This window comes from Typopeltis vanoorti, chromosome 2 (assembly GCF_054136105.1).
Source record: "Typopeltis vanoorti isolate ZY-2024b chromosome 2, IOZ_Tvanoo_1.0, whole genome shotgun sequence".
NCBI classification, from domain to species: domain Eukaryota; kingdom Metazoa; phylum Arthropoda; class Arachnida; order Uropygi; family Thelyphonidae; genus Typopeltis; species Typopeltis vanoorti.
The window spans coordinates 18,130,153-18,152,688 of NC_143550.1; the positions used below are offsets into that span (position 1 = coordinate 18,130,153).

At 35.8% G+C, this 22,536-nt stretch overlaps 1 protein-coding gene across 4 annotated transcripts in view; it reads left to right on the forward strand.

Annotated features, from left to right (window-relative positions):
- Nucleotides 1-22,536, forward strand: part of LOC150108853 (uncharacterized) — a 383,408-nt gene that overhangs the window by 229,344 nt on the left and 131,528 nt on the right. For all 4 annotated transcript variants that reach the window (XM_090403785.1, XM_090403777.1, XM_090403770.1 and 1 more), the window contains 2 exons: nucleotides 2,290-2,343; nucleotides 15,734-15,841. In XM_090403785.1, coding sequence (XP_090259911.1) covers nucleotides 2,290-2,343; nucleotides 15,734-15,841 — 162 coding nt within the window. The remainder of the gene's footprint in view (nucleotides 1-2,289; nucleotides 2,344-15,733; nucleotides 15,842-22,536) is intronic.

Consider the following 22,536-nt stretch of genomic DNA (forward strand, 5'->3'; position numbering starts at 1 on the left):
TGAAATTTCTCTCTATACATGCAATTGTCTTTCCACTGTTTCTGTAATCTGTTTTAATATTTAATTTCATGTCTTTAATAAAAATTTTGGCTAAATAGCTAAAATGTGTTACCTGTTCTTAGTTGCTTTTCATTTCAGATTTGTCACAACAGTTATTTAATTTTTGTCAAAGACTTTTGAAAAACTTGTAATGGGATAATGATCTCAGCCAAAATTTCAGTAAATAAATGGTTCATGTTCATTGTTAGTATTCAGCTATCTTATGAAAATAAAGTTCAGACAAACTTTTCTGCATATAGTATAAGATCTGATTTTGACATGTAATGAGCTAGTGGATACTGAATTTTCAAATCACTGAACCAATTAAAGCTTTCAGTTTTCTGATTTTGTTATAGGCTTATGTTATCACTAGACAGTTGTGCAAAATAAATAAAATAAATAAATATACAATAAAATAAATAGCAATGTTCATGTGGAACACAGAATGCCATTGAAGCAGTGAACAGGAAATGCAAATTTATTAAAAAATGAAAAACAATTGCCACAGAGGATGAGATTAATACAGAACTGGTTATCTTCAAAATCCTCTACATAACATTTTATAACACTTGCCAGTACTGTGCACATCTAATTTTTGCTATAATTATCTTTAGAACATCAGATGAGCTAAAACTAACCCATTTGTTCATGCATGGCTGTTTGACATTGCCTAGCTTTCTTAGCAGTTGATCCATTTGTTAAAATCACTAATAATATAAGCACACTCCTGCTCTTGTTGGACAAGTGAATAGCATCTTCAACTTGGAAGTTTTTCCATTTGGTTATACTATAAATTAAAGATACCAAGAAATTATATACTTGGTTTAATAAATTGGTAAGTAAACAAAATTTGCACCTGAAGTATTTTCAAGACTGGAGAAGCTCATATATATATATAGAGGCTAATGACTTCACATTACTTGCCTTAGTATCCCATGATGCAAAGCATATATCCTTGTGGACATGTATAATGCTATGCATTATGGGAAGGGTCACTACCAGACTGGTTTCGACCTTTATTGAGGTCTCATTAGTGAGAGCCAGACCCAGAGGTGATATTAAGGCTGAAGTAATGCAGAAGTCATATATTCATATATGAGTAGCCAAAAGATGTCACACCTCATTATTAAATTACTCTGGATTAGAGATAGTTCTTGGAAGTTTTTCCACTTGGTTATACTATAAATTAAGAGTAGTAACCCTTCCCATAATGCATAGCATTATGCATGTCTGCAAGGATATGTGCTTTGCATTATAGGATACTAAGGCAAGTGATGTGAAGTCATTAGCCTCTATATATATGAGTTGTCCCAGTCCTGAAAATACTTCGGGTGCAAACTTTGTTTGCTTACACTTGGATAAAGGATTAAACCATGTATATAATTTTTTGATATCTTTAATTTATAGCATCTTCAACTTTTTAACAGACTATAAGTTCAAATACAGTTATGGACATGGTTGTTAATCAGTGTCTCTAAAGGCGGTAGGTGAATTTTATTACTCTCCATTTTTTTTTTTTTATAGACAAGCCTTATAAACTCAAAGAACTATACATGCTTGTCTAGAGCAGGCTTTTATAAACATCCATGCCCAAGGTGGGATTCAAACTCACAGCCTGTTGATTGGAGAGCAGATGTACTTGGCTAAAGACACTTGGTTATGGAGGGACTCAGAGACCACCTAGAACTACCTAAAGATGGTTGGTTTCCTGTAAAGCTCTTGAGGTATTGAAGTTAATGGTAACTAAAAGGGCACTCGTGGAACATCTTATAAAGAGGAAGTGCGAAATTTATTAAAAGATTTTTAAGTTTTATGTTTTTCTGCTGATCTCCTTAATCAAAAACATGTCATTTGAGATGTTCTTGTTACAGTAATATTAAAAGTCTGAAATGGTTGTAGAAAAAAAACACTACTAATATATAGATGTTTTTCTATCATATCTTTAGTGAGTGAAAAGATGAAATAATTTTATGCAAATCAAATTCTCATTCCAGAAGTAGGACATATTAAAGGACAGGAACCCAGTTTGTTATTAATTTCTATAAATGGAATAAATTCAGCTTTCATATTTATCTAAATTATTGAGGTTATGTATTTTATATTTTACATCTGATTTTTGAAGTTAAGTCTTAATTCTAAAAAAAAATCTTTTTGATTTAGATGCAGTTACCTAATCTAAGTCTATAATAGTAAATATACATAAATAGTTATTTATTTTTAGGGACTCTTTATTTGTTTTATTTTTTTTAGGGATTAACGCTCTTTGATCTGAGGATGCCACTACCTCTTGACTTTGTATATGATGTAAGTTTTAAAATGCTGCTCTTTCATTTGTATCCCACCCATGAAAAGTGGCTGGGATTTTCTGTAATATGCTGTAAGTTATTCGTTAAAAACTATTTACACAGTTACAATGAAATATTTGTTGTGATATGTGAACGAAATGTATATTATATATTAATTGATTAAACACAAAAATGCATATTTAAAATTTTTTTTTTATATCATCCCTCACAAGAGGTTGCGCAATAAATTGCTGTTTGTGCACAAGTGGTTATGGAGAGAGAGAGAGAGAGAGAGAGAGAGAGAGAGAATACCTGATAAATATGTTTTTTGAAACACTAGAAATCATAGTCCTAATATGAAAACAGTAAGGAACACTTTTTCAGAGAACAAGAGATTAAAGTTGGTTTAGTGGATTTGAAACTGGACTATGAACGAACATTGGCCAGCAGTTGCTTATTTGTTTGCATTCTTGTAGGAAAATGAAAGAGTGAGTGGCAGCCAGTTCAGTCGAACAGCTATCATGAAAAGTCCTATAAAAGAGCATTAAGGTAGAAATGCAATGCCTTATGAGAAAGTAGCTGCAGTTAATCTCTGCAAGAGAAGTCATCCGTTAATCAAATTGTTTTTTTCTGGATAACATAAACCATTTTTAGTCATTGATGAGTAGATGTTGATTTAAACAATGTCAGAAGTCATATAGGTGAGAAGTAGTGTTGGAAGTGAAAAAAAGAAACCAGGTTTATTTATTATTTGAAAGTAGAAAAGGACTTGGATGTGATATGATATGTTTATACTAGAAAAGACTAGCTGTCTAAACCTGTCCAAGAAGAGAGTGAAATATCTGATCTTGCCTGGAGATATAGGTTTTATCAAAGATCACCTCACAGTAGCAATCAATCTTAATAAGCAAATGTGTAAAAAGGCTTAGATGGAGAATTATTCATCTTACTACTTAGTAAACACAGTAGAACAAGAACAGAATAAATAAGATTATAATATATAGACACGTTTACACAAGAATATTATATTTTAATTTGCCAAATATTTCAGTCTGAAAATAACAGACTGTCTTCAGTGGCTACATGGGAACAGTTTTTTAACAAGGTGGAATACCAACAATTGATCATTTAAAATCATGTGGTCGCCGCTAGAGGGCCAGGGGAACGGTCGTGTTTTCAGTGAGCTCCCGAAAGCTAAGTACAATTTTGAATGGAAATTAGAATATATGTTAAAAATCATAACATAATATTGTCTAAATTTGGTAGCTTGTTGTGTCTGTGTGATTTTGGTGTAAATTCCGTAAATTAATTTAGTCTTTAACGATACGTTTCATATATTTGAATATGGCGCCAATGCAACGTAAGATAATGGCGTCCAAAAATACGACGGCATTGTTCAAAAACTATAATGTGAGAGAATTTGTCCAATGTGATGTGTGTGGAATGTATGCATTCCCGAATGAGGCTGGAGTATGGATTGAAAGTGATAGTGGTGGGAGAATGTGTAGAAAGTGTATGCAAAGTGAGGAGTCGAAGTATGTGTCAGGTTGTGAGGAGTCGAAGTATGTGTCAGGTTGTGAGACAGTTATGGTTGAAGAAAGCCAGAACACGAGTGAAAATAGTGGCTCAATAGGGAATTGCGGTGTACAAGATGGCAATGTGAGCGGTGATCTAAGAAAGAGTGAGAGCAATTATACAGAAAGAGGAAATGGTTTGAATGATAAAAAAAATGAGAAATTATTTGTAGGAAGTGAGATCGCTAGGCTGCGCGCAGTGATACAAGATGCGCAGCGGCAATTAGAGCACCTGCAAAACTCTTTCCAGAGTGATTCGGCTAACGTTAATAAACAGCGTGGGCGAGTTTCCGAAATGAATGAGAGAGTGTTGTATGGTGACTCGTTATTAAGAGGAGTAATAGATGGGAGTGTAACTAAATCGTACTTACTGGGTGCGAAATTTAAGGATGTAAGTGAGAGCATTAGAGTGCAAAAACAGAGGGTGAAAGAAATAACAATTGTGGCTGGTACGAATGAATTGAAAGGTGATAAATTTTTTATGAGAAAGGACTTGAAAGTATTGTTAAAGGTAGCGAAAGAAAAGAGTGACAGAGTTAGAATGGTGAGTCTGTTACCGCGGTATGACAGAGAGGAGTTTAGAAGGAGGACCATAATCGCAAATGATATTATGCGCAGGTTATGCGGACGGTGTGGTGTGGAATTTGTGGACGTGTGGAATGAGTTTGATGGGCGAAAGGACTTATACAAGATGGATGGCCTGCATTTGAATGGACTTGGTGTGTGGAGACTGGAAAAAGTGTTGCTGAATGAAGTGAAAATGGATGTGCAGAACCAGGGAAACTAGAACTACCAAGGAGGGGGGGAAGTGGATATCCAGACATCAGTGAGACAGTTGAGTGTAAAAATGTATATAATGTACCTGAGCCAGCAATAAGGACAAAAAATGGGAATGGGATATTAAAATAACGCATCAAGATAGGGGTGGGACAAAGGGAACACTGCAATTCATGTATACTAATGCCAGGAGTATTAGGAACAAGAAGGAAGAATTTTTGGCCTTGATTGGCTCTTCCTGGCCACAGGTTATTGGCATTAGTGAAACATGGCTGACGGAAGATGATATAGTTAGTGGGATAGAATGTGTAGGTTATAGTATGTTTAGGAGGGACAGAGAGAATAAAATTGGGGGAGGGGTGTTATTGATGATAGCTGATGAACTGCAGCCAAGGAAAATTGAAGTATTGCAGGATAGTGAAAGGAGCTCATTTGAGGCTATTTGGTGTGAGATTGATACTGGCAGAATAAAATATACAGTTGGGTGCTGCTATAGACCAGGTGATGGAATAGATGGTGGAGATGGTATGCATAAACAAATTGATGAAATGAGTGGAAGGAGGGTAATTATTATGGGGGATTTCAACTATGGTAACATTGATTGGAAGGAGGAGAGGACATGTGAGGAAGGAAATGGATTTTATTCAATTATTAAGGGATAACTATCTGAAACAGCATGTAATTGAAAATACTAGGGGTGTGAGAGTGCTTGACCTGGTAATAGTATCTGAGAATTTGACTGTAATGAATATGACCATGTTGCCACCTATTGGTGAGAGTGATCATAAGGTCTTGACCTGGGAGGTGGCTAAAGGTGTGAAATTTTCGATTAAGACAGGGTATATATGGAATTACTGTGCTAGCAAGTATGACAAACTTAGGAGATTGCTTGGATCCAGCCCTTGCAGTTTTACATGCCATGTAAAACTGCAAGGGCTGGATTTCGATTGGGCATCGGAAGTGGTCAAGGAGCATTTACAGGAGGTTATGGCTGATTGTATACCTAAGGTCCGAATAGTGAAACAAGGAGGGGTTAAATGGATGAATAATACCATTAAGCTTGAGCTGCAAAAAAAGAAACAACTATGGAGGGAATTTAAAGAAAGGGGTGACCTGCAGGCACACGAAAGGCATAAAGTACAGGCCAGAAGGGTAACGAGTGTGGTAAAAACAGCAAAAGCCGATTATGAAAGGAAACTAGCTATGCAAGCAAAAGAGAATCCCAAACAGTTCTTTCAATATGCTGCAAGCAAAAAAAACACTGTACACAGTAGAATGATTTTAAGGAATGACGATGGTAAGGAGGTCACTGAATCAGTCGATATAGTGTAATTACTGAGTGAGCACTTTGCAAGAGTATATCATCCAGGTGGTGACATTGAAAAAATGAAGGAACCATTAGTTTATACGGGAATTGTGATGAATGAAGTGAGGTGAATAGTCTATTACAGAACCTTAATGTGAATATATCTGTGGGATCGGATGGTATACTGGCACAGGTCTTACGTGAAGTGGCTAAAGAATTATCAATGCCCTTGACCATGTTGTTTAATCTGAGGCTCGGGTCTGGTTTAGTCCTGATGGTGTGGAAAGAGGGGAAAATAGTTCCACTGCATAAAGGTGGATCCAAGACCTCTGTTGCAAATTACCGACCGATCAGTATAACAGGAGTCATTGTCAAGGACTTGGAGAAAGTAGTCAAGGGAAAAATACAGGAATGGATTGATGAAAATGAGATACTGTACGGGAGACAGCATGGCTTTGTGAAGGGTAGATCATGCCTCAGTAAATTGCTCAAGTTTTATAATACACTGACGGGTGAACTGGATAAGGGTAATGGGTTTACAGAGATACTGCTGGTCCTGGCTAAGGCAGGACAGGATACCGCATGGAATTCTGATCTGTAAACTACAACTTAAGGGAATGTATATAGAGTTGGTGAGATGGATAGTTGGGTGGTTGATGGAGAGATATCAGAGAATAGTTTATTCAGGAGTAGAGTCCAAAAGACAACCTGTGACTAGTGGTGTTGCCACAGGGTTCTGTTCTTGAACCACTGCTGTTTATATATATATAGTAGAAGGTATTTTACCTTGGATATAATAAATGTTAAAAATACCAAGCAATTTTAAACCTGGTTTTACTCCATTTCCCAAGTAAGCAAACAGACAAACAAGTCAAGTTTGCGCCTGCAAGTGATGCATCACTTGCAGGAGCAAACTTGACTTGTTTGTCTGTTTGCTTACTTGGGAAATGGAGTAAAACCAGGTTTAAAATTGCTTGGTATTTTTAACATTCACTGCTGTTTAATTCGTTCATTAACAATATAGGGAGGATCTAAGAGGAACAGTTCATTTGTTCGCTGATGATGCAAAGTTAGGTAGGGCAATAATGAATGCAGAAGATGTCAAAATCTTGCAGGAAGACTTGGATAGATTAGAGTTCTGGGCTAAGGAGAATGGATGTCAATTTAATGCGACAAAATTAAGGTTATGCATTTTGGGGTGAAAAAATTAGCAGTAGTATACCACATTGGTGGAACTGCACTCCAAGAGATTGATGAGGCTAGGGACTTGGGAGTGTTGGTGGATAGGGAGATGAAGTTTAGGGGGCACATTGCAAAAGTGGCTAAATCAGCTCATCAACTCACTTGGTTGATGAAAAATACTTTGACGAGCAGAGATAAGCAAGTTATTGTACCTCTGTACTGAGCCTTGATAAGACCTCATATCGACTACTGTGCCCAGATTTGGTCACCTAGGTTTCTTCTTGATGGGGAGGAGTTGGAGAGGATTTAGAGGCGAGTGACCAAGATGATAGCAGGTCTGTGGAATGAACCTTATGAGAACAGGTTGAAGATTTGTGGGTTGCAGAAATTGATTGATAGGTGGAAAAGGGGAGATATGATTGAGACATTCAAATTGCTAAAGGGTTTCTATAGGATTAATTCAGAGGATATTTTTGAGATCAGGACTGGTGGCGGGAGTACTAGGGGACACCTATGGAAGCTGGGCAAGAGTGTTAGAGATGGGTTCTTTACTTTTAGAGTGGTAAATGAGTGGAATAAGCTGCTAGAGTCTGTTGTGGGTGCTATGACTGTGAATGAGTTCAAGGCAAGGTATGATAGTTACTGTGAGAATGTCGTATAGTTGTGTGGACATGATGTTGAGGGCCTCCCTCAATGAGTCTAAGACTCCCTGGAGTCACCCATAATAATAATAATAAATATCTGGAAATTACTGATAAAATCTCTCCACACATCAGACTTTAATTTCGCAGCTAATTATAGGCCGCACCTGCTTAACAATGACTGACCAAGTGCCAGCATCCATGCTCCATGTATTTGTATTGTGTTGTGAATATTGTGTATTTGTACATACATTCGTATTGTATGGTTCCTATGAATTTGATATTTTTCATTTTTTAGTTATATATATTGAATCATAATCTAAGCTTGTTTGTTTTAAGCTGTTATATGTATATTCATCTATCCCAGAAGAAGCCACCAGTTAATGTGGCGAAACTAGGCTCTTACTAGTTGTATCAAATTTCTGACCGATTAAAACCCAATTTTCATATATCTTATTCACTGCATGTTTACATTTGAAATGTTACATTTGACTGCAAATGCACCATGCACAGCTTTAAGTGTTTATGTGCATAAGTTTTGATAAATTTTAACTTTTTATAATAGGTTTGTGTATACTTTATTGTAGTAAATGATATATTTTATACATTCATAACATACCTAACTTTTTCTTAATTTTTTCTATATTTCTAAGTTACGTGGTTTGTCTGTGATTTTTTTTCAAATTATCGGAAATCTCCAAAAAAATGCTTCAATATATTCATTCATAAAAAAACGCACATAAGTGGGCCTGCACTGTTCAAGGCAACATTCTTCACAAACAAGGCCCCTATTGTTTTCACCAGGGAACCAGGGCAAACAGCGAAAAGTCAGCTACTGGAACAAATCTGAAAACAAACCCCAACTCAACATCACCAGAGTTAAAGATCGGTACTATCAACATAAGAAGCCTGAATGGCAAAGAAATTGAGCTGGCTAAGGAATTAGATAAGTACCAGATCGACATAATAGGGGTGACTGAAACAAAAAAGACCAAAACTGGAGAGTTTTTTCTGAGCAATAAATACAAAATGTTATATTCAGACAATGACAATCAAGGAAAAGAAGGAGTAGCCATAGTATTCAACACAAAATACGAGGCTAATCTTCTTGAATGGCAGTCAGTCTCAAGTAGAGTAATGTGGGCAAATATGAGAACGGAGAACTGGACAACAAGACTTATTTGTGCCTATGGTCCCACAGAAAGTTCTACTAATGTAGAAGTGAAGGAATTTTTTGAGGCTTTAGAAAAAGCAACTGACACAATGAAAAAGGAAAAGTTGGTCCTTGTTGGGGATCTAAATAGTAGAGTAGGAAATGATTGTGAGACATACAAAAATATTTTGGGAAAATTTGGAGAAAAGAGAGAAGCTAATAATAATGGAAAATATTTGTTGGATTTCTGCTCAGGACATGGACTGGTTATTACTAACACCATGTTCCAACATAAAAATGTGCACAAATTCACATGGAGAGAAGAGGCAAGGAATAAGAAAAGTCTCATTGACTATGTTATTGCTGATAGTGATGTTTTCTCCCTGGTTCAGGACACCAGAGTGTACAGAGGATTTGAAACTGGAAGCGATCACTATTTAGTCTTGAGCAGGATAAAACTGAATTTCATATTGAAAAGAATAATATGTAAGAAAGTTTTAAAGTGAATAAAAGTTGAGTAGCTCTCAGATGTGAACTGTACACTAAAATACACAAAGATTATTGAAGAAAAAATGAAAGCGTTTGAGAACAGGAATCAAACCTTGGAGATTCAGTGGCAAGCCTTGAAGAAAGACCTGTTGATTCAGCTAGAGAGGCATGTGGGGAAGTTGTCTGCAAGGATAGAAAAATTAGAACTCCATGGTGGACACAGGAAGTTAAAGAGGCAGTTTAAGGAAAAGAAGAAAGCCTATCAAAAGTTCCTGCCAAATAAGTCAGCTTGTGCTCTTAGAGAATATAGAGTCAAATGCAAGAATGCTAAACACTGTTTAAAATTACCTAAACAAAAGTCATGGGAGGACTTTGGCAAGAATATAGAAAATAAATATCAAGAAGGTGGCAAAATATTCTGGAGGTTGTTGAAGAAGCTTAGGAATGGAGGAAAGAGTGCTGTAAAAGGAATTAGAGATGATAAAGGTGACATGAAAATGCGAGAAAAAGATATCCTTGAAGTATGGAGTAATTACTTTGAAAAACTGCTAAATGAAACAAGCAGTGATGACATCACAGTGGTAAAAAAACACTGACCAGGCACGCAGTCAGGAATACATATCCATGCTTGAAGTAGAAAAAGCCATCAGAGGCTTGAAACATGGAAAGGCAGCAGGAGTAGACGATATTCGACCAAAAATGCTGAAGTATGGTGGTATAAAAGTCTTGCAGTGGCTGCACTGCATAGTGCAGAAAGCCTGGACAGAGGGACGAATTCCCGATAATTGGAGTAGAGCTCTCATAGTACCCATATATAAAAAGGGAAATAAAACTGAATGTGAGAATTACAGAGGTATTTCCATACTGAGTGTTCCTGGAAAGATCTATGCAAGTATACTTGAGAAACGGTTGAGAAGAATTGTGGAAGAAAAGCTGGGTGAAGAACAAGCTGGATTCATGCCTAATAGGGGATGTCAGGATCAGATCTTCACTTTACGACAAATAGTCGACAAATCATGGGAATATAACAAAGATCTGTATTTAAGTTTTGTTGATCTGGAAAAGGCATATGACAGGGTGCCAAGAGAGAAGCTATTCAAAACACTACAGTTATATGGTGTCAATGGGGCATTATATCAAGCAGTACTTAGTCTTTATTTGAATTGTAAGTCAGCAGTTAGAATTGAAGGAAGTACAGGAAGATGGTTTAATGTTAAATCTGGTGTGAGACAAGGATGTACATTATCCCCTCTGTTATTCATTATCTATATGGATCACATTATGAAGGAAAGTGGTATTAAACATGATATCAAAATTGGAGATGTTAATGTCAGCTCTTTGCTTTATGCGAACAATGCTATACTTCTAAATAAATCCGCTACAAGTCTACAAGATTCTCTGGCTAAATTGAATAACTGTTGTAACAGATATGGTATGAAGGACAGCAATAAAAAGACAAAGACAATGAAAATAGGCAGAATCATTGAAAATGTCAACTGTGTTGTGAATGGAGAACCTGTGGAACAAGTAAAACATTTCAGCTACTTAGGCACGATTTTTAGTGAAGATGATAAATTAAATGTAGAAATAGACAACAGAATGAACAAAGCTGGTATGGTAGGAAGTCAATTGAATAAATTCATATGGAATAAGAGAGAAATTAGTCAGAACACTAAATTAGCTGTATACAAAACAGTGTTCAAACCAGTTTTAACTCTGAGAGCTGAGTCAGAAGTAAATCACTTGTCCAAAGACTAGAGACCGCAGATATGAGAGTCCTGAGAAAGATTATAGGTGTGAACAGATGGCATCAATGGCAGTATCATATTAAAAATGAGGATATTAGGAAAGCACTCGACATTGTCAGCATCCAGGAATGCGTTAGCAGAGCTAATCTCAGGTGGTATGGTCACTTAAACAGAATGGGCGAAGAAAGATTAGCAAAACAAGGGTTCTCTGCCAGGTTGGCAGCAAAACGACCCAAAGGAAGACCAAAATATAGGTGGATTGATATGGTACAAAGTGCCTTAGGTGATAGAAATATAAGATCTGATAATATTGGAGTCTTGACAAGTAACAGACTGATTTGGAGGAAAATTGTAGATAGGAAGTTAGTAATGATGTAATTTTTTTTCATGTAGTACTATCATATCCTGTACAACCCTTGAGGGTACATGGCAGGAATTTGATGATGATGATTATTCTCACATTTTTCAGGAATTCCATAACCTTTAATAATTACCCATGATGTTTCCTCTGTCAATACTGTCAAATGCTTTAGCACAATCTCTAAAATTTAGGTATAATGTTTTGTTCAGTGATGTTTCTTAAAATAAAAATGTGATACACAGTACTTCCACCTGTTCTAAAACCACCTGTTCAAGCCTTGATATTTTCTCTAATTCATTTGTAATCCTATTTATTAATATTTTACAAAACATTTTTGCAGGTACTGACAGTAGACTAATTCTCCTTCAATTCTCACATCAAGTGAGATCTCCTTTCAAAGAGATTATAATTATCATCACTTCTTTCCACTGTTTAGATATCTTTTTCAGTCTCTAGTACATTGTTAAAGATCAGTGGCAGTTTATCAGCAGCAATTTCTTTAGAGAAATTGCTGCTGATAAACTGCCACTGATCTTTAATATCTCATCAAAGAAAACGTTGATGAGATTTTAAAGTATTGCTGTTGCTGTATTATCATTGCCCGTAGCCTTTCTGCTTTTCATTTTCTTAGTTACATTCTTTGTTTCATTTTTAGATATAGGTTCTAATGTAATATTTAAATTTATGCTTGCATAAGTTTTTACCTTTATTGAACTTCTAATTATGTCAGAGATATTGTTTTCTACATTTAAAATCTCATCAAAGTTTTCTTTCAATCTAACAATCTTATCTTCTTCAGTTAGCAGCATACCATTTTATCTCTTATAGCATTTACTTGCTACTTTTCTTCAGAGCATATTTTCCTTGTCATCTCATACAGTCTTTCAATGTTCCCTAATTTTGTAGCCTATTGTGCTATTTCTGCAAAACTTTCCGCATAATTCTTTTATCCTCTCTTAATAATAATTAATAATTGCTAACAATGCTGAAATGAATGTCTTTAGCTCTCTAAGATTTAGCATTTTCAAAAACATCATTAGATTTTTCCATTGTTTTTCAATCATGTCTTCAGGGCTTTCTACTTTATCACTATTCTAATTGAGAATGGATAGATTTGAGGTTAGTTAATTATTATTATTATTTTTTTTTTTGTATATTGAGGAAACACATGGATGAGAATACAGATCCTTGACTACTCCCATCTTGGTAAAAAAAACCTGATGAAAGGAAGCCATTCACAGTAATAAGAGGGTGGTCTGAAAAGATCTCAGGCTAACAATGAGAAAACGAATTTATAATTTCAAAATTATTTTTATTTTTCAACATAATCTTCCTTAAGACTAATATTTATTCCAGTGATGCTCCATCGCCATTATCCCATCCCTGTAGTGGTTCTCAGTAAGATCTGTAAAATACCCCCTCTACAGCTGCAATCACCTCGTGATTCAAAGAAAAATACTGACCACCAAGGAAGAGTTTTAGTTTTGGGAAGAGATAGAAGTCAGAGAGAGCCAAATCTGGAGAAAAAGGCAGAAGTTCCAACAATTCATAGTGCACATCCCTTAATTTTCCCATTGCCAAAACACCTTTGTGGGCAGGTGCATTGTCCTGATGAAGGATGATTTTTTCTTCTGCAAACTGGATGTTTTTCACGAATTTTTTTAATCTAGTCTGGTTAAAAGATCTGAATAATATTCTCCAGTTATTGCTTTACCCTTTTCAAGATAATTAATAAACAAAATGCCTTTAGCATTCCAAAACACTGATGCCATGACCTTCCCTGCTGATGAAACCGACTTTGTCTTCTCTGCCGCTGAACAACCAGCTTTTGTCCACTGTTTTGACTGCTGTTTGGATTCTTGTGTGTAATGGTAAATCCAAGTCTCATCTATAGTAATAAACCAACACACAAAATCAGTTTTATTCTTGTTAAAACGCTCCAAGCACTATTCAGAGATTTTCATGCAAGTGTGTTTTTGATCTGCTGTGAGCAAGGGCAGCATCCCTATTGCGCAAAGCTTTTCGTTTGCAATTCTTCATGCAGAATATATCCTACACATTCTTTTGAGATGCCTATAGTCTCAGCAATTTCATGCTCTTCTGACAATTCTGACCTCCAGTCCTTCTTGGAAAAAGTATATTGCAAGTATCACCTCCTCATCATCTAAAAAGGCAAGTTTTCTCCCTTGCCTCAAGGCATTACTTACCTCTAAACACAGATCCCATCCATTGATCGAATGCCATTCTTGCATATGGGTTTGTTTCCCCATAGAGCTCTCTAAATATTCTTGACTCAGTACTGAACCAACTAATGAGATCAATGACCTATTTTTTTACCAAATTACTCTTTCACATAGGCATTCAACTGCTGCTGGCATTTATACAGATATTTTTGTAGTAATCATCTCCTTCCTTCTGAAGCTGTTAGCCTCCCTACTGGCCAAGGTGAATGAAATAGTGAGATCAAATTGCCCTTCTTATCCATGTTATTCAACAGGTGTTACAGAATCGTATTCAGATTTAGCTAGACATCTATAAACATCATGGCCAGTTGTGGGTTAAATCATATCCAGAAAAAAATTAAGGTGGAAGGGTTTTTGGAACTGCAATTGATGCTCACCTACAATACAATTCACGTTAGAAAGAGGGGGGGGGTGATCAAGTCAGCTTTTTTTTGTGTAAATCTGGTAATTCTTCGTGAGAAGGATAGCAGTCTTCACTTTGATATTTCAGAAGAAAATTCATATTGGACATTATATTTCTGCGTAGTCAACTTATCGAGAAAGAGAGAACTATTAAAACCTTAATGCATCATCCTCATACTTTAAGTTCTACAGATGATTTATATCAAGAGTTAAAATATATTAAATCAACTTTCAACTAAATCAACTCACTAAAGCTATTAAGTAACTAGTTAATAGCTTCAATGAGACCTTTGTCAACAAAGCATTCAATAGTTATAGGATTTCTATCTCTGTGGCTCAAGAAGAAATTATTTACATTCTACTCCATTATGCCAAAGGAATTACAGAATGCATTGCTTAAATTCTCACGCATCTTAACATTCATGTTGAATTGTTTCAGGCCAGAAAATCACAACTTTTCTTTCTTCATCTAAAAATAAGTTTCTTCAAGCTTTACAGGCATCTTCCAGACTACTTGCTTTTGTGGATTATCTTATTTTGAACAATCTGGGAGATCTGCCTCTGTTTTGTTGCTGATCTTCTAAAGAACAGAAAATGTACATCAAGTATCACGAACATTGAGCAATCAGTCCTTATAGAATATGCCATTTCTACTTAACAGGTTCTTATGGAAGAAGATTCTGTACAAAAGTAAATTCTTATGGAAAGTCGTTATAAAGAAAAGCTGTGAAATATTATTACATTGTCATAATTTGAACAGGTCTGATTGTCTACATTTATCTCTTTTGTAGGAAATAGTGTTTATTGAATCTGCTCACCTTTCTTATGTTTTTTTTTTTAATTATATTACTAAAGCTTCATGGCTTTTATTTTTGTACTGATGAATCTATGATACATAGGTTAAAATTCTACTAATAAAGAATTAATTGTTAAGTCCTTCATTCTTTATTCATTTTAACTGAACTTAACATCATTAATTTTAATATTCAAGACTGATAAGTAGAATTAACTTAAGATGGTGTTATCATTTATACAGAATCGGAGATGATTAATAGAACAAGTTTTATGAAATGAAATGACTTGGTGAAAAAAAAAGATTTAGAATGCTTTTTAAAATGTAAAATAACTGATCAAATCATGCACTTGACAAATGAGGTCCTTTTGAAGAAAGTTGTTGATCAGAAACTAATTATGAAATATTGTACTTGAATGTATTGAATGACAATTGTGAAGCCCTTGTGACGGGTGTCAAGCAGAAAATGATGACCTGTGGTACATATTCCAAAAAATGGCTCTTGTGATAATGAATGATGACTGTGTATAAAAATGCTATTATGAAGAATTGTTTCTCTTAATTAATGATATTGTAGGTGAGCATCAATTAATTAATTATGAATGACATACCACAGCAGGTAAAATAGCTATTTGGTTATTGAAGAAATATGCAATGTTAACTTTATATCCTTTTTTGTAAATGCATTTTGTTTTTAATAATTTTCATATTTTTAAAAATAATTTTCTTTTTTTTTTAAGTTGCACACCAACATTATTCGTGACATAACGTTTGTCCATAATAGCTGGCCTTTTGTTCGGAGTCACCAGAGTGCCATTTTATCTCTCTCATGTGACGGAGTTTGCAAAGTTAGTACTTAACATAAATAATTATCATTTATTTATCTGTAAAATTAATTTTAATTTCAAATGTTCATTTTTGGAGAGAGAGAGAGAGATCGCATTATACATTGTTTAAAATCATGTCCGTCTTTCTCTTTTTTTGTATGCAGATTAGGAATATAAGATATTTTCTGTTTTGGCTGTGGACATAAATCTGATCATAATATGTACATGATATGCATTTGAAATTATGTTATCTATTATTTACATTATTAAATTTTTACTGTCATGCTTTGCATCCAGTCATTTATTTAAACCTCACAAGTTAACATTATAGTAATTACATATTAACTTCAGTTAGCAGTTAATTTCATATGATGCAGTATATTCAGAGGGCTAAGCATTGATTATAAGCAACATAATTGTTATATATAATTATAATCCATATTTCTTAGTTTAATTGGAGAATTCACACTTAACTAAAAAAATAAATAAAAAAATCAGCTAATGCATTTTATTCCCTTATATGGGAGTAGGCAAAGCCCTTTAACACTATCTAGCTTTTGGAGACTTATTGAGCAGTTCAATCTCCATCGGTAGCCAATCAGAGATAGCTGGCCCATGACTCTCACTAATTATAAGTGGCAACCAATGAATAGGTGGGGAAACAAAGGCTACCATCTCTTGGTAACTGACCCTAACAGGGAGAAAAAGTTTCTGAGAGAAAAAACCCGCTTGTCTAGTAGAGATCAGCTAACTTGGCAACCAATCAAAGAAACGTCTTAGAAAAAGTTCCTCTAATCAGCTACTAGACTTGAACTTAAATCTATATTCAGGCAGCCTAGCATAGAGAATACAAGCACCACTTCCACTGAGCTACACATGCCTCTCATACTTAACTAAAGAATATATATTTAAAATCCAGTATTTCACTGTGTAGATATCTGACATCTTTGGGAAAAACAGTGTATTATGTTCTAATGCTTCCAGAAAAAAACATTCAGATTTCTATTTGATTGGATGGTGATAATGGTGATTATTTTTTACTTAATTTTGTGTTTGGTATCTAACTCATGATCTGCTTATTGACCATGAATGTGATTTGATGGATTTCTTACAGTTTCTAGTCTTCCTATTTTTCTGTATGCTGGAATACAGATGTGACACTCTCCAAGATCTGAATATGAACAGTAGATCTCCTGCACAGCTATTGTAGCCAATGTTAATGCACCCAAAGAATGTCCTTAGATTCTTAGACTTCGTAATTTGAGTTTTTCACACTACTTTTTGGTTCCTTTGTGTGCGCTTACATCAGATTTACTTTTTGTTAAAGATATATGATTTTAATGAAATATTGGAAGTTAAATTTGTTTTAATTGTTATTCCTATAATCCTGCACTTTATCCCAGAAATATGGCTACAAATTTATATATGCTGAAGATTCAGGCATAATACCAACATTTGCTAGACTGACACAAACATTCTTAAAGTAATGCAGAAGTCATATATTTCCTATATTATTGTTATTATTACATAACACCTCCAGGGAGTTCAAAGATTCATTGAGGGAGGGCACCTGCTCTACAGCTCTCCGTCTCCACCACTCTGCTAACCACAACTACCTTCATCATCTACACCAGCGCCACCACTATTTTCACAGACAATCACAAACATCCATGCCCGTGGCAGGATTCGAACCCACAGCCTTTTGGCTGGAGAGCGGATATGCTAACCACTTGGCCAACCAGGCCGGCAATAGGCAAGTAGTCAAAAGGTATTACCCCTTATTATATGGCTTCTGCATTACTTCAACCCTAGTATCTCTTCTGGGTCTGGCTCCCACTGATGAGAGCCTCAATAAAGACCAAACCAGTCTGGATAGTGCCCCTTCCCATAATGCATAGCAATATACATATCCATAAGGATATGTGCCTTGCATTATGGGATACTAAGGAAATTGATGTGATTAGCCTCTATATACAAGTAGCCCCAGTCATGAAGGTACTTCATGCACAAACTTTGTTTGCTTACACTTGGATCAAGGATGAAACCAAGAATATAATTGTGTAGCATCTTTAATTTATGGTATAACCAAGTGAAGAAACTGTCAACAGAAAGGCATATCTTTAGCTTACCATAATGGTGTACACCGCTTATGCTTTAAATCTCCATGGAGTATGAGAATCCTTTCCTTTAATGTTACACGGCGATCAGCATTCATATTGATAAATTGTGGAATTACAACGATGTTAAGAATAATTACTTTAATTTCACATACACTAAAAGACAAGGGCTTTTTGATTTGTTCCAATGGGCAAGCACTTCAGCATGAATTAAAGCTATCAGCAATACCTTCTTAAAAATGCAGCAAAAATACTATCAACAATGGAATTTGTCATAAGACTGCACCTAATAATAAAAATAAACTAGATTACAATAAAACTGTAGCCATTCCATGCATTAAAGGGATATGATAAAATAAATAGAATACTACAGAAATATGTTAATACCATTTTAAACCTCCTGCAAAATTAAAGAACTTATTTTCTCCAAGGATCAACTTCTGTGGCCCATCATGGAGTATACCACATAAACAAAACATTACATTTAATAACTATGGTAAATCTGGCCTTTCTGATCATGCCATGAATACTCTACACAGAATTGATTGGAAAGCACCTGTTCATTGTCACACTAAAACGTAGTATGAGCACAAATTTAAAGAGGCTTCTGAAATTACACCCTCCATGGAGTCAACAGACTCATTGTAGGAGGTTCATTCAACTGTCAACAAATCTATAATAGATTTAGTTTAATCCTTTATCCCAGTGAGAGCAAACAAAGTTTGCGCCTGAAAATATCTTCAGTCCTGAAGATATTTTCAGGCGCAAACTTTGTTTGCTCTCACTGGGATAAAGGATTAAACTAAATCTATTATAGTCTAACCTAGTGATAAATAAATTTTCAATGTCAACAAATCTGTCATACTGAATCTTAAAATCATTAACATTTCCTGCATTAACAACATATTCCAGTAATGCATTCCATGTACTGACAATTCTCCTCTATCACTCCCAAATCTTAAATCTCATCCACTTCCTGCAGTACAGCACCATCAATATAGTATGCAGTCTTATATTTCTGCACTCCAAAATGCAACACCTTACGCTTATTAACACGTTTGCTGCCAACTACGAGTATACTTGTAGTTGGTATATGAGCCACACAAGCCAGCTACGAGTATACTCGTATGACGCTTACTGCTGGCAACGAGATTACTCATACTGACCTTGAAGAAGTGAAAATGCTTGGCTTGTGGAGCTAGCAGCAAAACTGTATATGCTCCACACAAGCCAACTATGAGTATACTCGTATGTTGCTTACCACTGGCAACGAGATTACCCGTACTGACCTTGAAGAAGTGAAATTGCTTGGCGTATGGGAACAAACTATGACGAAATAGCCTGGCAGCGAACATGTTAATATTAAAACTACAATCCCACTTATACAGTGGAACAGCAATCTCTCTACTTCTACAAGTAAGTGTCCTCTGCATCATTCCCAGAAGCTTTTGTGTTGTCTTTACAATTTTGGGTATGTGTCCCATAAATTTCAGATCCTTATCAACTATCATCCCCAGATCTCTTATTTCCTCCACCTATGACAATATATCCTCACCAAGCATAAATTCTGCATCCCATCTTTGTTTTCCAAATTTTAAAAAACTTTATATTTTGCAACTTTGAACTCGCATCTCCATGCCCACACTCAATTTATTCAAGTCTTCTTGTAAGGCCACAACATCTTCTCTACTCTTCATGGTTCATCCCAACTTTGCATCATCTAAAACAACTGAATATCTCCATCCAAATCATCAGCAATATCATTAATATACAAGTTAAAAAGTAATGGCCCTAAAACAGACCCCTGAGCTCCTCCATACACAATGGCCCTAAAACAGACCACCTGAGCTCCTCCATACACAACTTGTTGATACCTATCAGATAGCCAGTCTCCAATTCAATGCACTAATCTAATATCCAACCCCATCCGCTCTAGTTTGACTACTATCAACTTATCATGTGGTAATCTATCAAAAGCCTTTGCGAAATCTATGTATATTACCGTGTATCCTTCTCCTCGGTACAAGGAAGCAGTCTCCTTACTGTAATAAGTAAGGAGACTGCTTCCTTGACCTCCCTTTAGCAAATCCATGCTGTCCATCAAAGATAATACCATTGTTGTCAACCCAATTCTGGATCCTAGTTCTCACAAGCTTCTCCAATTTAACCACGACACTTGACACACAGATAAGCCTATAGTTTGATGCTTGAGTTCTATCACATCTTAGGGACTTGACCAAGTGCAAGACTCATATTAAAAAAATGTCAAGGCCAGCGTCAACTCCATGGCACGTTCCTTCAGAATACGTGGTGATATATTATTAAGTCTGACAACCTTGTTAACATCTAGTTTGCTCAACTCCACATACACCTCTTGCTCACTTACAGTCAGTCTCTCCGCCCCATCATCAACTGCTTTCAATCTCTCCGTGATGTCACATTCACAAGATTGAAAGACCTTTATGAACTGCTCATTAAGTATCTCCACCACACCTTCTGCAACAGCTGTCTTTATGCCATTTTCTCCAATCATTGTCATCCTTCCATAATCATTCTTTCTTTTGCTGGCTACATATTGAAAGAACTCCTTAGGATTCTTTTTGGCTTCATTAGCTAACTGCTGTTATACCTCACCTTAGCTACCCTCACCAACCAAGTTACCCGCCTTGCCTCGTCTTTGTAAACCGCATGGAATTGGTTATTTCCACTTCTCTTATGCTGTCTCCATAATGCCCTTTTTCTCTGTATCGCATGCTTAATCTCTTTATTCATCGATTTCACACCTACTTTATTTAACCTTCTCACCATTTGAATACATTTAGACATTGCATCTGCTAGATAGTTTTTGAAAATCCCCCAAGCTGCATTGATCTATTTTCCAGCTAACTCTTCATTTTATGCTCCACCCACAAGCTGTCTCCTGAGCTCTTCATAATCACCTCCATTGTAGTTCCACATATACCCTTTTCTCACAGAGGTCTTCACACTGCTGGCAACCCAGGTAATCACCTGATGTCACTTTCAACGATTGGTGCATGATTTGACACCTCATTTATAATTACATCCTGTGATGAAATGACCAAATCCAAGACCCTCAATCCTCGTATGTCCTCTGTTAAATACTGTCTAAGGTAGTTATCCATCAGAAACGCAAGAAACTCATTTTCTTTACTTCCAGTTGCTATCTCATCATTCCCATCTATATTGCCATAATTAAAATCACCCATAATGATCACTCTTTTCTTATTTGCTTGGCTAATTTGATCATACATTTCATTATCACTACCATCCACATTTGCTGGTCTATAACAACATCCAACCAAGTATTTCATTCCTTCACTTCTATCTCACACCATACTGCCTCAAAACAACTGGCACTATTTCTCTCTTGCATCTCTACTTTTTATGGACATAATTCTTTCTATATCATCAATAGTGCTCTCCCTCCCTTTTTATCCCTTGTATCCTCACGAAACACATCATACCCTTCCATCTTTATTCCTTTCAGGATGTCCTCATCTAACCATGTCTCACTTATTTCAACAATTTTTGGGTGAACAGACTCTATTATTGCAACCATTTCATCTGCCTTGTTTCTTACACTTTTAGCATTTGTATACAAACACAACAGCTCATTCCTGGATCTACGACTAGTTCCACTGATACCACTCATTTGATGTGATCTCTCCATGCTCAACTGGGGCCATTTCCCTTTCTGCTTATTTGTTTTAGAATCCTCTTCAATTCCAACTGTTCCTCTTGATCCCAGGTCATCCCATTCTTTTCCTGTCCACACCCACTTCCTCATTCATAACCACCTCTTCAATCTTTCCTGTCTTACTCTCCTGCTTTTCCACATCACTTCCCACTTGATCTGATTCATTCTCTGTACTCACTTCTCTACCTTCCAGCAGCAGTCTCTCCAAGTGACTTACACTGTAACCACTCAAATGCAGTCCATCTCTCTCTCTTTTATATAATTCACTTTGTCCTTCAAACTCATTCCACACATTAACAAACTTGCTCCTTTCTCCTCACACATTTCAGCTAACATATCATTCATAATCCTTGCTCTCCACCTCATCTCACCATAATCATTCCTAGGCAACATGCTTACTACCCTTCCTGTCACACTATTCTCTTTTATCCGTCTAAGCAGCCTCCTGATATCCATTCTGACATGCTCTTTGTCCTCTGTCAAGTCATTCATACCCATTAAAGCCATCAACTCCTTTGCTCGCTCTCTCCTCATATCCAATGACCCAGTCACTCTACTCATTTTACACCTGGAAAACATATCTTGTGCATCCTCTCATCAAGCACACCTTTAATAATGGAGTCACCATACAACGCCACTCGCTCGTCTTTCGTTAACTCTTTCATACCAACATGATTTGTTTTAATCATTTTCATCCAAATTTTCTTAATTTCATTCCGCATCCACTTCATCTCTTGCCTCATCCAACCCACTTCAACTCTTTCGAATCTCGCATCACATTATCTCTATCATTCAATCTTTCTCATTTTTGAGCTCTCCTGGTGAGTGATTTTTTTTAAAATAGTTAGCCATAAAAAAAGTATAGATAAAAAATTTTTAAG